The sequence below is a fragment of the Perissodus microlepis genome, chromosome 13 (assembly GCF_051167445.1).
Source record: "Perissodus microlepis isolate ML-2025 ecotype Zambia chromosome 13, ASM5116744v1, whole genome shotgun sequence".
NCBI classification, from domain to species: domain Eukaryota; kingdom Metazoa; phylum Chordata; class Actinopteri; order Cichliformes; family Cichlidae; genus Perissodus; species Perissodus microlepis.
The window spans coordinates 6,453,157-6,471,640 of NC_140473.1; the positions used below are offsets into that span (position 1 = coordinate 6,453,157).

At 39.6% G+C, this 18,484-nt stretch overlaps 1 protein-coding gene across 1 annotated transcript in view; it reads left to right on the plus strand.

Annotated features, from left to right (window-relative positions):
* Positions 1-18,484, plus strand: part of adgra1b (adhesion G protein-coupled receptor A1b) — a 173,380-nt gene that overhangs the window by 22,096 nt on the left and 132,800 nt on the right. Inside the window, exons 3-6 of the mRNA XM_084948189.1 lie at positions 13,333-13,404; positions 15,688-15,759; positions 15,940-16,011; positions 16,347-16,510. Coding sequence (XP_084804315.1) covers positions 13,333-13,404; positions 15,688-15,759; positions 15,940-16,011; positions 16,347-16,510 — 380 coding nt within the window. The remainder of the gene's footprint in view (positions 1-13,332; positions 13,405-15,687; positions 15,760-15,939; positions 16,012-16,346; positions 16,511-18,484) is intronic.

Genomic DNA, 18,484 nt, shown 5'->3' on the forward strand with positions numbered 1-18,484 from the left:
TAAAATGCATAACAAACACAAAAACACACTCAATTAAACTATCAAATGTATAACTTTATATGATTTGGGGATTTTGTATAAGATATTTGTATAAGTCATATGTACTTTAGCATTCACATTACCCCAGAACAGGAGTGTCCAACTCCAGGCCTCAAGGGCCGGTGTCCTGCATATTTTAGAGATCCCTGGATCAACACACCTGAATCAAATAATTAGTTAATTACCAGGACTCTGGAGAACTTCAAGACATGTTGAGGAGGTAATTTAGCCATTTAAATCACCTCTGTTGGATCACGGACACATCTAAAACCTGCAGGACACCGGCCCTTGAGGCCTGGAGTTGGACACCCCTGCCCTAGGCAGTGTTTATGCAAAATTACATCAAGATTGGTCCACTCATCTAGGAGTAGCTAGAGAACATGCAAACATATATTGTATTATTTTCAGAATCTTAGTTTAGTGCACTTGCTCTTTTGGACAAGCAGAGCAGAAAAGAAGCGCGTGAAAACTCGATGCACTCATATTTTTAGGTTTAGGCATCAGTTGAATGTTAATCAAATGTAGCACTTTTCATGAAAATCACTACAGTGGTTTTACAGTGGCGCTTGGGGAAAAGTTAGGTGCTCTGGAGACAAGGTTTGAGGAAACATTTTAATATTAATTTCACTCTGAACCAAATGAGCATTAACTTTTTCATCCGAGGTCATGGGGGAGCATTATTAGGCTTCCCAGTCCAATTCCGTGATGAGAGTATACTGTTTTGCTTGTAACTTACTAATCCTAGCTAGGGGCTGGACTCATATATATCATCATTATTGTTATCATCGTTGATGAATGATGGAATTTATATAGCACACTAAGCGACTTTATTAGTCCCCCATAGAAGTCTCTTTTGATGTGATTTGCTTGCCCCTGTAGGCCAGATAGAGTCCTTTTAATGGAGGGTTCCTGTATTGTGGGTGATGGCCTGAATCCCCCCCCCACACCCCCATATGGACACCAGCCCACTGCCGTCAGCCAAACTGGGTCCCACAGGAGCAAAGCAGAAACAAAGCCCATCACTGTTCTCTGGTCAGGACACTAAATCTAGCTTTTTCCACTTCATCATGTGTTTCCACCACAGAAGGCCTCGCTGTGCGAAGGGTCTGTCTGAAAGAGACGAGGCTGGCATATCCTTCTCATACTGATTACACTCATGAGCAAATGTTTTTATAGAAAGATTGCACTTAATTTGGAACTATTGCGGACATTATAATATTCTATTTACATTCTTTATGTAACATCTAGAGTCCAATGTAACAATCCAACAACAACTACAGAAAATAAATGATTCCTTAATGATAAGGTCGAGATTCTTCGAGCACACTTCTGTTGGCTTCAAGCATATTGTTGATTATAGGTGTCAGAGAGAGGAGTGGGTATTTTTGAGATCATGACAGTGGCTATGACAGCAGATTTATCCTTCGCAGACTGTCCAAATGTTTTCTTTACTGAAAGCAGAGGATCTTTTTTTTTTTTTTCCGTCTATTTGACCAAACATTATTTGTCTAGCCCTGAGGTGTTTAGAGGCAGGCCGTCAGACTGAGCGGACCACGGCTCAGGCCGGAGACAGTATCAGAATTCAGAGTAGCATCTGCAATTGCTCATCCTGAAAAGTGGATGTCAGAGGTGTGAGGCAGCGTCCTTTAAAAAGTTTCGCGAGTCCTGTTGTTCATACTGACAAAGTGACGTTTATTCAGTCTTCCCTGTGAACGCCTCTCCTTGGGAGGTGATTGATGATGGAGTGGCAAGGTCGCTGAAGGACACATCGCCCCGGCCGGTTGTGCATAAGAATGTGCGGCCGGGTAAAGTCCAGGGCTCCGAGTGAGGAGTGCAGGTCGGGAAATGCTCGATGATTATGCGATCATAAACCAGACTGACCCTGAGGTTTTCCTGCAAGGGTTAAAGGTTAAAAGAAGGGACAGCTGAAAAAATGAGAGCATTATTAGAATTCTTACAGTCCACATGCAGTTTAAAGAGAAAAAAAAGCCTAAGATTACATGTGTTAGTGTAAAAGAAAAAGAAAGAAAATCAAATATTCAAATGAACCTTTCCATTACTGATTGACAATTGAATAAGTTCATTTTGTTTTCTCATTAAGAACACTTAATAGATGGAGTGAAGCCATCTGATTAAAGACTCAGAACACATTTTTAGGTAGCGCCACAGCTACTTGTTCAATCTATTTCAATTTGTTAACCATTTATGTGTAATTATTACCAACTTAACTCATAATTGTATTTATCCTCCTTAGGTATACACTCTAGTTTTCATATAAGACAACACTGCAGGTGAACTTGGGCTTGCTAGTGCAGTGTTAGCTTGCTTTACATTTTCCAGATTTCCCCGTATCACACAAAAGCATTGCTATAACCCCCTCAACCCCCTTTGTTTACCTAAGAGAAGACGTGGAGTATGATCAAGCCTTAAATGGATCAAAGCGCACGCTTGAAATATGAATGCTTTTATTGTTATTTTAAAGGAGATCATTGCTGGGTCTCAGCTGAGGTAAAACATGTGAGGAGCATGGGTGTGACCGACTCACTGACCAAGTTTGGAGAAACAGAGGGGGAGACAGAAGAACAATCCGTCTCCCGCTCTGTTTTGGTAATCACAAATAACCGTCTCTCACGATTAAAACAAGCAGCAGATGAGGAGCGTAGACTTTCAGCACAGACTGGTTATAATATTCAGGTGTAACGTGGGAGTGTTGGGAGTTGTTGTTTGCTTTGTTGTGCTATGCTATTTAAAAAACCAGCAAGCAAGAGGGCATCAAAAGCGTCTCTTAAAAGAACTTCACACTCTCTTTGACCTTTTGTTTTGTTCTAATAGAAATCTCTCACACTGATGAGAGGGGTAGTTCCAAAATTGGATACCGATGCTGAGCTGTTAACAAAGAAATTTTCTTCACATTTCTGGGATCCTTAGAAGCATTTCCCCCAATCTGCTGTAAAACCGCCTTTGATGCTTTTGTGCAACTCTTTAATTTTAAGTGTTGCTTGACTAAAGGTTATTGTTTTGCAAATGTGACTGCTTTTACTGCTACTTTTCTTCTAGGTCAGAAGTGAAACCTGAAAAAATCCCGACAAATATTTCATTTGCACTGCCAATCGACCCGCTAGGAAGGAGCCTGCACTCCCTCAGTGCTTGAGAAATATTAAGTGGTGGCTTTTAAACCACCGATGTTTAAACTTTTCCCCCCAAAAACAAATATTCGCAGTTCATACAGATTATTTTTAGATTTACATGGGTCTACGGTTACTGTTTGAATAATTCGAATAAGAAGGTTGAATAATTAATTTGTGCCCACAGGTGCTGTGGTGCCTACTGTATGTAATATTTTATAATGCAAACACACACAGGGAAGTCCGCCGTTTTAAGCTCTGGCAACGGTAGCTAGAAACCTGTCACAATGCATACACATTCACTTTGTTTAATTGGACTGAACTGTCTGACTGTCTGCCTTTTTCCCCTTCTCAGTAAGCTTTCAACACGCATTTATTTACAATTCAATAGGTGGTTATCTGTCTCAGTGAGTGTTTGTTATAATTCAGTGGATGTGACCAGGCCTTCCCTCAAAGCACCTGCAAACTCACCCATGAATATTTAACATGTGAATAAATGGTTTTAATAAAAACACTATCCACATTACAATCAGGTCTGGTGCCAATATACTGTAGTTTAGCATTTAGTCAAGTTAATGACAGAGCCAGTTAGAGTTTTCATGGGGACAGCCTTTCATCCAGGTTTAGGTTTAGGGAAGGCTGGAGCCTAGTCTAGTTGAGATAAGGGGAAAGGCAGGGTACATATTGACACAGTTGGGTACCCACAATTATTGCAATTTTTGTTATTTTGCAACATGGAAAGTTTTGCGATTGAATGGGGTCGGTTACATAAATAGTTGAAAATCACACATCTGTTGCTGTCTGCATACACCGAAATTCACAGAAATATAACTATTAATGTAATAGTTATACAGAAATAGTTATATTTCTGTATAACTATTACATTTGTGTTCAGCAATCTTCATGTTCTTTGAGTTGAGTCCTCTCGAACTGGACTCACTGACAAAGACTGATGGCAACATGTTGGCGACCTTACACAATCTGTCTAACAGCCAATTAAACAAAAGTTTGCTCGGGTAACTTTATCTCAGGATGATGTTGCATGAGAGGAGCCCTCTTGTTCATAGTATTTCTAAAGTGTTTTTATTCTATAAAATGTTGATATTTGGTGTCCCTGCATTGATACAATATCACCACACAATTTGTCGTAACACTCAGACTGGACTCATTTGAGGCTAGATGTTGCTATCTTCTCCTCTCAGATTACAACATCACAAAAAAATAAGCGTAATCCACAAAATTGTCATCGAAATTATATCAGAAATTTGTTATCTTTTTAAACACACGCTTGAGTGTGTGATTTGATCTGAGGTGGATTTTTTTACACAGCCATATAAGGGAGGAGAGGGTGACTGTGAAGGCGGGATGTAGAAAGAAAAGGTAAAAGAAACAGTATAATTTTTTTTATCTGATATTTTTTTTAATTTGCTGAATACAAAGGGTAAGTGGCTACAATCCTCTGGAAACCATGAATTTGGTTTTTATGTGGCAAGTCATCCAACAGTTGCTAAGATATGTTCAAGTCCATAGATCCATTTTCTTAACTGCATATTAAATTCAAGGTCATAGGGATGCTTAAGCATAACCCAGCTGTCATAGGACAGGGGGCAGGTACATCTCCACAGGTTTACCACAGAGAGACAGACAATCATTCACATCTACAATTTAGAGTCACTAAAAGTCACTGAGACCAAACATCTTTGGACTTTTAAAGGAAGCCAGAATGCCTGGAAAAACCCATCCAGACACAGGGAGGTGATGAAAACACAGAAACGCCCCAGAACCTTCTTGCAGTAAGGCAAGAGTACTAACCACTGCTCGACCAATACAAAACCAGTTGGAATCACCTTAACAAGCAGCCAGTTTTAGTTTATTACTGATCTAAGAGAAATAATACCAACTGAATATCTAGTCTTTTTACCCTCTCAGTTCTTTCTTAGTTAAGGAAACTCCTCTTTTGTTACCTGTCAGCCTCTATCATCACTTTGTTTACCTACTCTGACAGTGGGGAGTTTTCTACAGTTATGGTTCAGTCACACTAGGATAAAAATAGGACAGCAACCTCCTTGAGACTTGAATAAAAAACACTGGTTGCAGAGAGAATGCACTGAATTTTTTCAGATTGGGTGACTTTCTGCTAGCAGCTGCAGCAAACAACTGATCGCCGAGATGATGAACGTGTAACACACTTAACTTCTGCATGACCACTTTCAATTGCAAGACAGTTACACAAATCACCTGGTGGGATGCAACCGGTCTCCAAATATTTGCAGTACCACAGACTGAACGCAGTCACTATCAGACAGATCAGACAGTCTGCACTGACGAGCGCAATTCGTCTGCGACACATCACTGTGCAAGACAGAACTCGAATGGTTGTATTCCGGTTTTATTGCTATATTAAACCGAGGTTTCTGGACACCTATGTGACTTTGCAGTTAAACTGCCATCCTGCAGCTACTGCATCACTGTTTGTGGAGGCATTTCAGTTCCAGATCTATGAGGATCTGGCTGGACTCTGAATGTAAGTAATTTCTGTGTATGTATACACACTAGATTTGCTTCATATGGCAACATTTATTCATAAACAGGTTGCATGTAATTGTTAATGTGGCCCCATTCAGTCACAAACTGATAGCAGACTGACCCCGTCTTATTGCCGTTTTATTGCTTGGCACACTTATTCACTCACACTAACTTGACACACAAAGCAACCATTTCAAAGGCAACAAACTTGTAAGTTAATTATACATGGTGTCAATACTTTCCCCTAGTGTGACGGTAGTGTTACTCTGGTCGTTCCACTGGCCACCATTGTAGCTACATGGGGAGAGTGATCAACAAAACTGGGATGCTCTTTCTGTTTTGGTTGAGCAATGAGGCCTTTATTTTCCTGCAAGATATTGTAGCTGATGGCAGACTGATTTGAATGGTGAAAATGAGTTTTAGTAGGAAGCAGTCAAAATGCAGGTGTTCTCATTATCCTAAGACCACTGGACTGTACAGCTGAGACTTCTATTACTAAGTAAAGATAAGTGAAAGAAAAAAAATCTGCTTGAACGTTTGGGAATCACTAAAATACAGTGTGCACAGCATTTTGAAATCCTTTGAACAGTTGAACTTTGTTTATTTATTTATTTCATTTTTTGGAATAAAATCGATGAAAAGGTTATAGAGTTATCCAAGTTGGTGCACTGTTAGTTAAACCATTAAACCATTTTTAACTCTACCCCATCTAGTCTTGCCTGCAGCATTATGTGTGGGAGTGCAGTATCTTTGTATCGTCACTATTCTGAATATTAGTCTTCTGTTCTCTAAAACCAAGATAGCCTCGCAAACACAAATGCTGAGACAATACCGCGCCACTGAGAAATACGATGCAAGTTCAGTTAATGAAAGCACGTTGTGGTCTCATTTCATTAACTGTGCACACAATCGAATACGTCATGCGGCATCACTTTCCATTTGGACGAGTGCCCAAGTAGCCATAGGAGGCTGCAGTTTTATTTGCTTATGTACTTCAAGTAGAATTTGACTTTCAGTGAAACTGATGGCGCTCTGATAATTCAATCAACACTGAGATTTATTTATCGGGACTACGCATGATTAAATAGGGCTTGCTTTTAAAGAGAAGGCAGTATTGTGTCTGGAGCATGTGTGTGGTGTGTTCTGCATGTGGAGATTTATCACAGCGACTGAATGCCTGTGCACACTTCATTAGTGTAACAGTGCGGTGCGGTAATCATTTGGATTCGTGGAGGAATCCACCCATTAGCGTCACATTGCAAACAGGCTGCTCTCCTCGGGATCACGCGCGTCAGGAGAACCTGAGCTGCCTAACATATACAGTCCAGTTTAAATTAATTGAGAAGCACTTCAGTAGCTTTTCAAACGTTAACCACAAATGGTGGAGTTTAAACTTAGGGTCGCTACTGCTACTCAAACAGGCAGGAGGGGAGTAGAAAATGGTTATTGTTTAAACACTCGTCTCATTTGAGCTACTCCAGCTGTATCTACAGCGGATATGTGGGGCAAGTCTCCCAAAGGTAGTTATCATTTGTTTGTGTGTCTTTGTGTGTGTGTGTGTGTGTGTGTGTGTGTGTGTGTGTGTGTGTGCGCGCGCGCGTGCGTCATAAATACTCAATAGTGGCCAGAGCTTTTGTTTACCTCAGCTGAAGAGAGAAGTGGGCTTTTATTTGAGTCGGGCTATTATCAGACTCACCACTTATATTCGATTTCCCCTTAAATATACTCTATAAGTATATTTAATGTGCTGAAGCTACTCCTTTTTTCACATTTTCTCCACTTTGCTGTTATATGCTGCAACTGTGTCCTGTTACTTTAGATTCAGAGCTTAGAGCCTGAGGTGGCATAATCTCTTTTCTTCCTTAGAAAACATTTGCTGAAAAACTGCAACTGTTTACGCAGGAAGTGTGGAGCTTTTTTTGTCAGTATACACTAATATGTAGATTAAATCAGTGTGAGATATTTTCCTTTCTACATTACAGCCATAATGTAGATTTTACTGAGTTTACAATATAAGTTATTATAGTTGTATTAGCTGTATTTTGTGTGGTTTCTCATTATGCTTGTACACATCTTCTTTATGTTCATAGTGCCCGTTTGAACAGGTCTCTGCTGCTGGTCACTTGCCTCACAGCTAGTTTTACAGAATTATGGAAGTTAATGGAGGTTTCCTAACTGGTGAGTTGCAGGCCAAGTTGCCTCACTGTGAGTGGATCTTGGATGGGTTACAAACATATGGCTTGACTTTGTCAAAAAAAAGAAAAAAAGGTCTGAGTGTTGGTTCTTGCTGTGTGCTGGAGTGGTTTTTCCACTATCAGAGACAGAAAAGAAACAAGTTCACCTCCTAATCTAAGTCAAAAATGACATGGAATATTTGGCACAGATGAGACAAAGAACGTTTCTTTTCAATCAGATTAAAAAATATATATATAAATTTATTACCAGGCTTAGGTACAATTATTTTAGAAAATTGTTTGAATCCTGCAGGGAGATCCTAAGTTGGACTGACCTGAATATTACATGCAGAGCTTATAATTCCTCCATAAAACTCTGGAGCTGTATACAAGTCCATATTTTTCCCTACATGTAAAGTCTAGTAAACATTGTATTGGACTAAATATTAGATCTAAAAGGTACAAATAAGTTTGATTTGATTTTAAGGAGCAATGAAAAGAAACTACTTGTGTTCAGCCCAGTACTAAAGAAAATGAGGTAATACATTAATTTAACAGATAAATCATTTCCTTATTTATTCAAGTTGACTGAAAAACAGATAATATACTCTGACTGGGTGCAGCGGTTCATTAAGACTTCAGGGTAGAACTGGCCTACCTTGAGTCCAGAGCTTTCAGCAACTGAAAGCATTTGGCACATCATGAAATGAGAACTATGACAAAGAACACCCTGGACTGCTGAGAAGCCTTAATCCTATATTAGGCAACCGTCGGGCAGTATTTGTCTTCCAAAAGTCGAGTGGCTGCTCTCATTAAATCTCAGATGTTAATGGAGTGTTGTTAACAGCAGAGGGGATGCTACACCGTGGTAAACATGTTGCTGCCATCAAACTGAAGACGAGCTAATAGTTCTTTTTTTAAATGGCTCTTTTTCTCAGTTTAAAGATTTGAGATGTTTTCCGTGTTCTTCTTTGAATGAAATATGTGTTTATGATATTTTCAAATAACTGCATTCTCTTTTTAATTTACATTTTACACAGTTTTATGACTTTTTCAGCATCGGTTATGTATTTTGAATGTGAAAGCTCTACATTTGTGGTTTGCTTTGCAAAACCATGGCCAGGCAGTCACTGATGGGTCACTGCATCTGCATGACTGGAGCTTTAGCAATTTCATTTCATAGTGACAGACACCAATTTCTAGCAACCACTTGCACCCGGTTGTGGAATACTCATTTTTCCGTAGTGGCCAGTAGTTGCCAGGCGATCTTTAACCAATTCTCTGGGCCTATGTGACTGAGCCTTGGTGAGAAACAAATGCTTTATTTTGGTGATAAATCTGGGGTACCTTCACTCAGTGTGTGTTGATTTTTTCTCCTCCAACTCCTGAACCCCTAAGCCCTAAACAGGATAAGCAGCTAAGAGAATAGATGGATGGAAAATAACCTTGAATGAAACTTAAGCTCTTCGATGTGTCGACTTTACTATAATGACTGAGAGCGAATGTAACTCAAGCCGCTGGGAACCAGTGATGTAAGTGACAGTAAACTCAGCAGGGGTCTCAAAGCTTGTAGCAGGGAAATTACCTTGGCAAAATTAGGAATGCTAAAAACAGGGTAGAAGACATTATTGCATTTTTTTCAGGGTCCTTAACCAACAACTACAAATCTTTCAAGCTTTACACTATGATGAATGAGGACATTATGTCAGGCTGTTAATCACAGAAAAGGATGCAAAACTCAATTTCAAATAACTTCCTCTGATTGTTCTGACTTTTGGCATCCATTCTGTTGCATTATGTAGCAGACTCCACCCGTCCTGAGCCAGTTAATGACACAGAATCATAATTTATAACATTTATTTGCAGATATTTGTTGGCTCAGGCCTGATGACCTTAAAAGGTTTTGCCTGTATTGTCATCTGTGGCTTTAAACGTGACTGTATACAGGAAACCACTAACACAAACAGGGCCACAGCTGGCATGGTCTGTGAAACCAGGACTACAACATCCTAACAGGACAATTATTCTCTTAATATCCAGAGGAAGTTCAGACACATGAGTACCTACTGTAGGAAATGTGTAATTACAAATCAGCCAATTGGTTGTTTTCTGTACTTTATTCTACTCAAATCACAGCAACAGTGATTTGCCTCAAGGTGCTTTAGATTATAAGGCAAAGACCCTTCAATGGTAGAAGGAAAACCCCCAAAATCAAATGAACTCCAGTGAACAAGCACTTGACAACAGTGGAAAGGAAAAACTCCCAGTTGGGCGTGAGGGGAAGAAAACAGGACAAAAGAAACATTGTGAAAGAGAGCCAGAGATGAATAATAACTAATAATTAAGTGGAGAGTCATGGATAAAGACAAAGAGAGTGAAAAGAGGTGAGTGAAGAAGAAATACTCTATCTCTAAGCTATATCATAAAGGCATAAACACTGAAGGCTCTGCCTCTAATTGTTTTAATTTAAATTAAAAGAATTAAAATTTAAATGCAATTCTTTTTTACTTTTAAAATTTATGACACTGGTTCTCAAATTCGGGTCCAAGACAGGAGTCAGCAAAATAATTTTCTCTTGATCATAAAAATGTGTTATATCCTGACTAAAATGAATATCTAGGTAGTGACCATTTATGACAGTCATCCATGTCCCTCATCCATCATCCACTTGCACTTCAACACAGAATACACATTATAAAAAAAGAAATTAAAAAATGGGGTAAAGTCATGTGGCCTAGTGTATTTTGGGGTATTTTTGATGTGAAAAAGATGAAATGTGACATTATGTTTGGATGCAAACTATAATGTGATATTTAGAATCCACACATGCCAGTATCATTTCCCAAATGTTGTCAGTACAAACAATGGCAGTAAGAAGCATAGTTTTGATAAAGCTTTATGTAGGATTATTATCACGTTGACCATCAGATCAACCTGCTGACATTGAAGGAGAGGTCAGAGGTCAAATGTGACATGATATTTTAAATCTTTATATGGTACTTTCTATGTGTTGACCATATACACCACACTTGTAATAATCATAGTTTCTAAGTTTTAATGCTTTTTGTCAATTTTGTCAAATTTCATCAGAATTCATTTGAAACTTTTTGAGCGATCCTGTTTACATATAATGACATAAAAACATGCTACCAAAAACATTACCTCCTTGGTGGAGGTAACAAGTAGGTATTTTTCTCAAATTAGTTATAATTTCATTCAGTAAGTTGATGGGTCATTAAAATAACAGCAGGAATGTTTTGCACCTATTAGCCAGTTAGGTAGCTGGTGAGAACAGGCAAAAATTTTACCTAGTCCACATCATCAAGTGATGACTGACCCATGCCAGGTTAATTGAGAAACTATGCAGGTGGTAATGTCGTATTTAGTTTTAGTGACAATACCATAAGAAGACCAAAGTGCACCACTGGACTAGAAAATTAGACACTTGAAAAGTCATAATGCTGTCAAGCTGAATCCAAATGCAATAAGATTACCCTCAGAAGTATATAATTGATATAAGCATGATTTAAAATGCATTTTTGTGTTTAACACTATGAATTAGAAATATCTCTCTGAAATATGCAGTTTTTACAGTGAGATTCGATCCAGTGGCATAAGAGTATTTATTGTGGTAAGATGGTATATGATACTACGTATATTTCATCAGTGTTGGGATTATAAGGGGTTTCTCTCATGAAACCTTCCTCCATTCCAAACCTGCTTTGTGTGGTGCTTTGTGGGATTTCACATTTCCCAATAACACTTGCAAAGTAACACATTTACTGTGCGTAGACTCACACACACAACAGTGATCTCTGCCCTTTGGTAGGGCACTCAGTCGATAAGGTGGAACATTTTGAACGTTCAGCAAATTCAGAGGCAGTAGAGCAGTGAGCTACACGACTGTTCGGGATAAAAGGAGGTGCTACAGGCGCAGTGGATGACCTTTTGACCTCAGGCCTGCATCAGCTCTTTTGTAGACTATCATACATAATCAAAGATAACTTTGGATGAGAGCGGAGATGAGAGCTAGCCGTTGGCTGACCCTGTTGGACTAGGAGGTTAGTCAGTCAGGAAAGGAACTTCAGTATTCTTCCTAGCGTGTGGTAGCCCCTTCCTGTGTGAATAACAAATCCTGGAGGATGTCCATACGAACTCTCATTAGTGAGTAAGAGGCATACAAAGCTGGCATGCTCAGATGATGACATGTGACATGATCACTCATATATGATGAAGAGCATATATTTTTGCATATAACACATAGTTTGGATGAAAGTCCGCTTGGAGAACTTGTTACAAAGTCTTAAGAGTACAGACCAGGCGTGTGTGTGTGTGGTTTGTGTGTGGGAGTGTTTTTTAGCATGGACCAAACAACAAGACACAGATCATTAACCCTAAACGAGACTCATTTTTCTGCTGCTAATGATGGCTTGTATCAGTATGACTAACTAATGGTTTAAATCAACTGAATTAACACCAGTTACTGTAAAACAGCCACAACCATAGGTTTTCTTTGAAGTCCACCAACAGTAGGGATATAGCCATCAACGCCTTCAACCTCTAAGGGGAAATCTGCATCATTGAATGGCTCCTATAAATCTTGCAAATCCATTCTGAGCTTTTTGCTCAAAAACTGTCCCATATGTCAAATAGAAGAGCTGAAGCGTTAATTCTATTTTCACTTTGGGATGATTATTGTGTCCTTTTGGTTTTATTTTGTTTCTTCTGGCTGACCCTGAGTTGACCTGACAGGTAATTTGCTAAAGTTTTAGTTGAGCTTTGTTGTTGCTCACATTTGGAAAAAGGCACTACCCTTCATCTCATTCTCATCACACTGGACATACAGTTCAGAGTCAAAGGAAACCAGGGACACAATTTCAGGAAGTTTTCTTTGGCCATCTGAGAAAACCGGAGAGGAGATTTTTCTGGAATCCAATTTTAGCATCGTCCGAGGTTTTGGGGTAGGCAGAGGGGGTGGATTAGAAGTCCTTGGCTGTAACCGCAACATGTGTGTTTTTGTCTCTTGGCTGGATGTGGTCTGGGTCTCCAGCATGCAGGAAATTGTCTGTGTCATCCAGCTAACAGGTGCTAGTTAACCCACAAATACTGTCTCAATTAGATGTCAATGTAAAATAGTAAATCTAATAGAAATTTACAAATAGCACAAATATTTAATTTAGGTTTTTTTTTCCATTTTAAATTCCTTGGCTGTTTAGTTCTTCTTGAAAGCTTAAAAAACACACAATTCTTTGCTTCAGTTCTAACTGCAAGCACGCTATTATAAGGTGAACTGGACTCTGCTGTGTGCACATTGTGAAAGAAACATGTTTTGCAGGATGGTGCTGGCTTATATGGTCAGATTTCTTTAAACCAAGCAAATTGAATCTCAGAAATAATCCCTAAACATCCATAGATAGATAGAGAGATAGACTCCTATCTGACTCTTTTTCTGTGTCTCTTTTCTCCAGGGACCTGAAGAATAATTTGATAAGTACAGTGGAGCCTGGGGCTTTCCGTGGTCTGCTAGCACTGAGGAGACTGTAAGTATGATGAAGCCTTGTAATAGCCTTCTCCAGGGGACGCGGGGAGAGTCTTTTGGCTTTAGAGACAACGAGAAAGAGTGTTTTAAAGTACAGAGTTGAAGAGTGGACTGAAGTGTTTAACTTAGGCAAAAGGCCTGCAGTACAGTTTTAGACATTCACAAACCTTCTGTGCCTGAGCAAAGCTAACTCAGGACACAGAGTTATGGGAAGAACAGAATAGCTGCAAGTTAGCAAACTGACTCCGAAAGCAGTCAGCTTCACAGGATAGTGTAGTTACAGTTTGCTAACAGTATCTACCATTGGAACACTCTTAACTGGACTGCTGCAACCCCTTGAGATGAGGATGAGGATTATGGGATTGACTGAGCTTGTGAGCCCCGGCACTCTGCTGGCATGCTAACTGCCACTGTCTGGTTTTAGGACCTTACCAGGTCTGAAAAATGCAACCTCAGATCATCAACAACACATGACATAACACCCTTACTGCTTCCATACCAGCAAGTGTGAGCACCTGTATAAATGCAGTGTGCTGAAGGTGTGTTAACACAATGCCAAGGAGAAAGGACATCAGTAATGATCTGAAAGAAGCAGTTGTTACTGCCCGTCAGGCCATTTCCAAGTACATCTCAGACTCTACAGACCTCACTTAGCATGCTATATGCTAAAACTCATTCATTCAAAAGGACTGAACAAGTCTGACTTGTTTGGAAGGGCTGGCATGAGGAAGCGTCTTCTCTTTAAAAAAGAACATAACAACACGACTTAGGTTTGCAAAGTTGCATCTGAACAAACCACAAGACTTCTGGAACAATGTCGTTTGGACAGATAAGACCAAAGTGGAGATTTTTGGCCACAAACTGCAATACCACAGTACCACATACCAAATGTACATATCAGCACAAGCACCACATACCAAATGTCAAGCACAGTAGTGGAGGGGTGATGATTTGGGCTTGTTTTGCAGCCACAGGACCTCGGCGGGCACCTTGCAGTCTTTGAGTCGACCACAAATTCCTCTGAATACCAAAGTTTTCTGGAGTCAAATGTGAGGTCATCTATATGACAGCTAAAGCGCTGCACAACAGCAAATCTACACCAGAATGGCTGAAAAAGCAAAGATTCAAGGTTTTGCAATGGCCCGGTCAGAACCCATACATCCTCAACCTTGACGTGCAGTGTCATGACCTTAAGAAAGCCATGCATAAATCATGGCCTGCAAACTGAAGCAACATTGTTAATGAAGAGTGGGCCAAAATTTCCTCCACAACAGTGTGAGAGACTGAAAGTCAAACAGAATGACTTCATATTGTTGCTGCTAAAAGTGGTTACTGCTACTGAAGCTACTGAATCATGGAGTGTACTTAGTCAGAAGGAGTATTTTTTCTTTTTACAATGCCTGTAAGTAAGACTATATATAGTCACCAGGGTGTATTTTATTGCCTGCAAGTAAATGTTCTGTGTATAAAAATTACATAGCAATTTTAAAAACTTTGAATGTTACTGCCTTACTAAGTTAAAAATGGCACTATGCTTACATCAAATGAATTCTTCTTTCCAATTTTCGATTAAAGTTATGCTTCTGTTAAAGTTACAGCAACATTTCAAATGTTTTACAGACTTAATTGGAAGCCAAATATTCAAAAAGCAAATGCAGTATTAAAGGTTAGCTTTCCTTTGTTTGTGGTTTTCGTTGATTTCTTCTCTTTGGGTAATTCTCTCAATGATTACCCTCATCCTTTCTACATATAGGCTTAGGGAGTGAGTGACATGATTGCAGCCTGATAGTTAGTGGGATCTGGGCTGGCAGGGATGCAAACAGTGAGTTAGCCGCGCTGATTCGGGGCGCGTGTGCGCAAGGCTCGGAGTGCAGCGGAGTGCTAATTTAAGTGCTCCCCAACTGGTGATTATTCGAGTGCTCTGCTTATTTTCCCACAGCTGCTCCAGCAAAGCAGCTCTTTAATTACAGAGTGAGAGGGCACGGAGCCACGGACGCGACAGCGCTCAGCCACTCGCACATGGAAGCCCAATGCGTTTGCACATGTTTGTGCATTTCGTGCTCTGTGTGCCAAAAATGGTTATGTGACGAGTAAAAGGTCAGGACAAATATTCCAGGAAGTTGAATAGGCTTTACAGCTGTTTAACTTCTCTGTTCAAGCAGCCATGAAAACAGACATATTGCTTTCCAGTTAGCTCCTGTTCCAACTCGTTCTGCACAGTAATATCAGCAAAATTCACCATATGAACAGAAGCATTTTTCTCTTTGCCTTTTTGTTCATATAGGGATCTGTCCAACAACAGGATTGGCTGCCTTTCCCCTGAAATGTTTCTCGATCTGGGTAACCTCTCGAAATTGTGAGTAATCCCCTAAAATTGGAAACATGTCTTGCATCTCTTTATGCTTTGTATTCACCAAATCTGTAGAGGATATGTTTGATATGGCTTCAGTAATGTATGAAAAAAAAAAACAGTAGTAAAGCCTTTTTGTATGTGAGGAGTGATCTGTTTCTCTCTCTGTGTTTTTCCCACAAACAGGAATTTATCTGGGAACATCTTCTCCACTCTGACCATGGGACTCTTCACACACCTAGCTGCTCTCAGAGTACTGTAAGAGAAACATACAAGTGTACAGTATAATGGCCTGATCCATTCAGTTTTCTACGTTTCACTTGTTTGTTGTAGTTTAGAGCATGGATGCAGTGGTAAAAGTCAGTTATTGGCTGTTTTCACTGCAGTTATTTTGGCTTGTCATAGGAAGAAAATGACATTAATAATAGCTATGCAGCACACACAGTAGGTTGGAAGTCTTGCCAATGAGTGACCATAATACATGCACTCAGCAACTAGACCAGTTTTTCCTGTTATGACATCAAATACGTGTTAGATGAATAAAGTCCAAACACAGGCGCATGGGTTGTAACAGTATGCTGTATTCTCACCAGGCACTTCAGCGCTGAGACTTTGTTCTGTGACTGTCAGCTGAAGTGGCTGCTCATCTGGGCTAAAAGCAACTCCGTAAAGATCGGCAATGACACGGTCTGCGTTTTCCCTACCCACCTCCACGGCCTGGAGTTTCGCAACCTACGCGAACCGCAGCTCAAATGTGGTAAGGATTTAGCTAATGGTGGTGGCCGGCATTTGCTGTCTCCTAAAACCGGTTTAAATGTTGGGGCTATTTAGAACAAAAGAACTTGGCTGTTGAAAGTTTTTAGCTTGCAAAATAAAATGACACTAAACACTAACCTGTTATTTATATAGGTCATATTAAACATGGCCAAAGTTTCACATAATGACATAATTGTATTTACAATTTCCCCGTGAGCCAAAACCTCAGACTACAGACTGCTCTGTTGCAGTTTCTTTCATGATGTATTTGACATGATACAGCCACTGGTAGCTGGTATAGGCTCCAGCCTCTCATGACCCTTATAAGGATAAGTGGAAGAGATGGATGGATGAAAGGATGGACAACAACTGGTTCACAGCAAAATCTCCAGTGTTAAATTAACACTAGAGAGTGTCTATATGGGTCCACACCTCTGAGTGTTAAATACAACACTGTTGAGTGTTAAATTAACACTTTTGACAGTGTTATATGTTTAAAAGTAACCTAGTCAGTTTTGAAGATTAACAATGGCTAACACTGAGCAGTGCTGATTTTCTAACACTGGAATATTTCTAACATTTTGAGTTATTTTCCAGTGTTAGAAAATCAGCACTGCTCAGTGTTAGCCATTGTTAATCTTCAAAACTGACTAGGTTACTTTTAAACATATAACACTGTCAAAAGTGTTAATTTAACACTCAACAGTGTTGTATTTAACACTCAGAGGTGTGGACCCATATAGACACTCTCTAGTGTTAATTTAACACTGGAGATTTTGCTGTGTTGCAAGGGAAATTTGCACATTATCTGACTGGTTGCAGTGGTCCCTGGAGGTTGCTGGAAGTCACTAGGTGAAACTGATTGCAAAGAGAATGCTAAACCAACATCCCCCCCGTGAATGCTGTATTTGCTGACAGCTTGACTGTAGTTTGCATGAAAGATGCCAACTTGACAGCAAACACTCACAAACTACTGGCTAAGATGTAGTAAAACCTGAGAAAGTATGGTGGAAGTTGGAAATGGAGAAAGTTTGCCCCACTAGGCACAATGTTTCCAGTTTGTGCTGCACTTTTCACAGTTTCACAAGAATAGGTAGCAAGTGTTTGTAGACAAGTTAGCCTGTGATTGTCACAACCAAAGCAACCACAAGGAAGTATTTTTTAACTGGTTGGGAATACAGATTTTTTGCTAGCAACTGTGTGAGTGAGTGGAGACTGGACGTCACTGACAACTCGCTAGAACTTTATTTTTAGCAATCTTTTCTGTCAACATCCAGAAACCACTCACCAACCAGTTGGGGAATGGACATTTTTCCCTTGGTACTGGCAGATCCCAGATGGTCATTGACCCGGTCTCTAGGCCTGTTCGGCTGGAACCTCAGAATTGTCACACGCTCAAAACGGCTGAAACATTAACGCCATGTGGTTTGTGGTCATTTCTGTTTGCAGCACCTCACTCTGCCCCAATTCATATAGTTTTTTTTCTACTCTTGGATATCTATGATGAAAATGATGGCTTGTCTTTAATATGGCCATCTCATGCACACAGCTTTGGCTAAAAGTTGACTTAAAACATTTACAACTTTACAGTGAGAGGAGCTAAAAAAAAAACCCACAAAGATATAAAAAAAAGAAATAAATATGTAAATGTCTTGTTTCTGGACAGGCTAATGGGACACTACGGCCCAGTAAAGGGTAAAAAAGAATTAGTTTGAACTTTTAAGGAGCTACTATTATTCAGTCCAAGGATAAAGTTATGAAAATAGAAATTAATATAGAACTGCAAACACTGCAAATTATGGCTGTATGATTATGATGTTTCATTCAAACACTTGACATTGTCAAATTGTTGTACTACGTGACTCAAAATTTTGCATCTTTTTTCATAACTTAAGAAAGTGAAGCAAAATATTATATAAATTCTAAGTGTACTTCATTTTCCAAGTAGCTGGAGAGTGCAGCAATGCTTTATTTG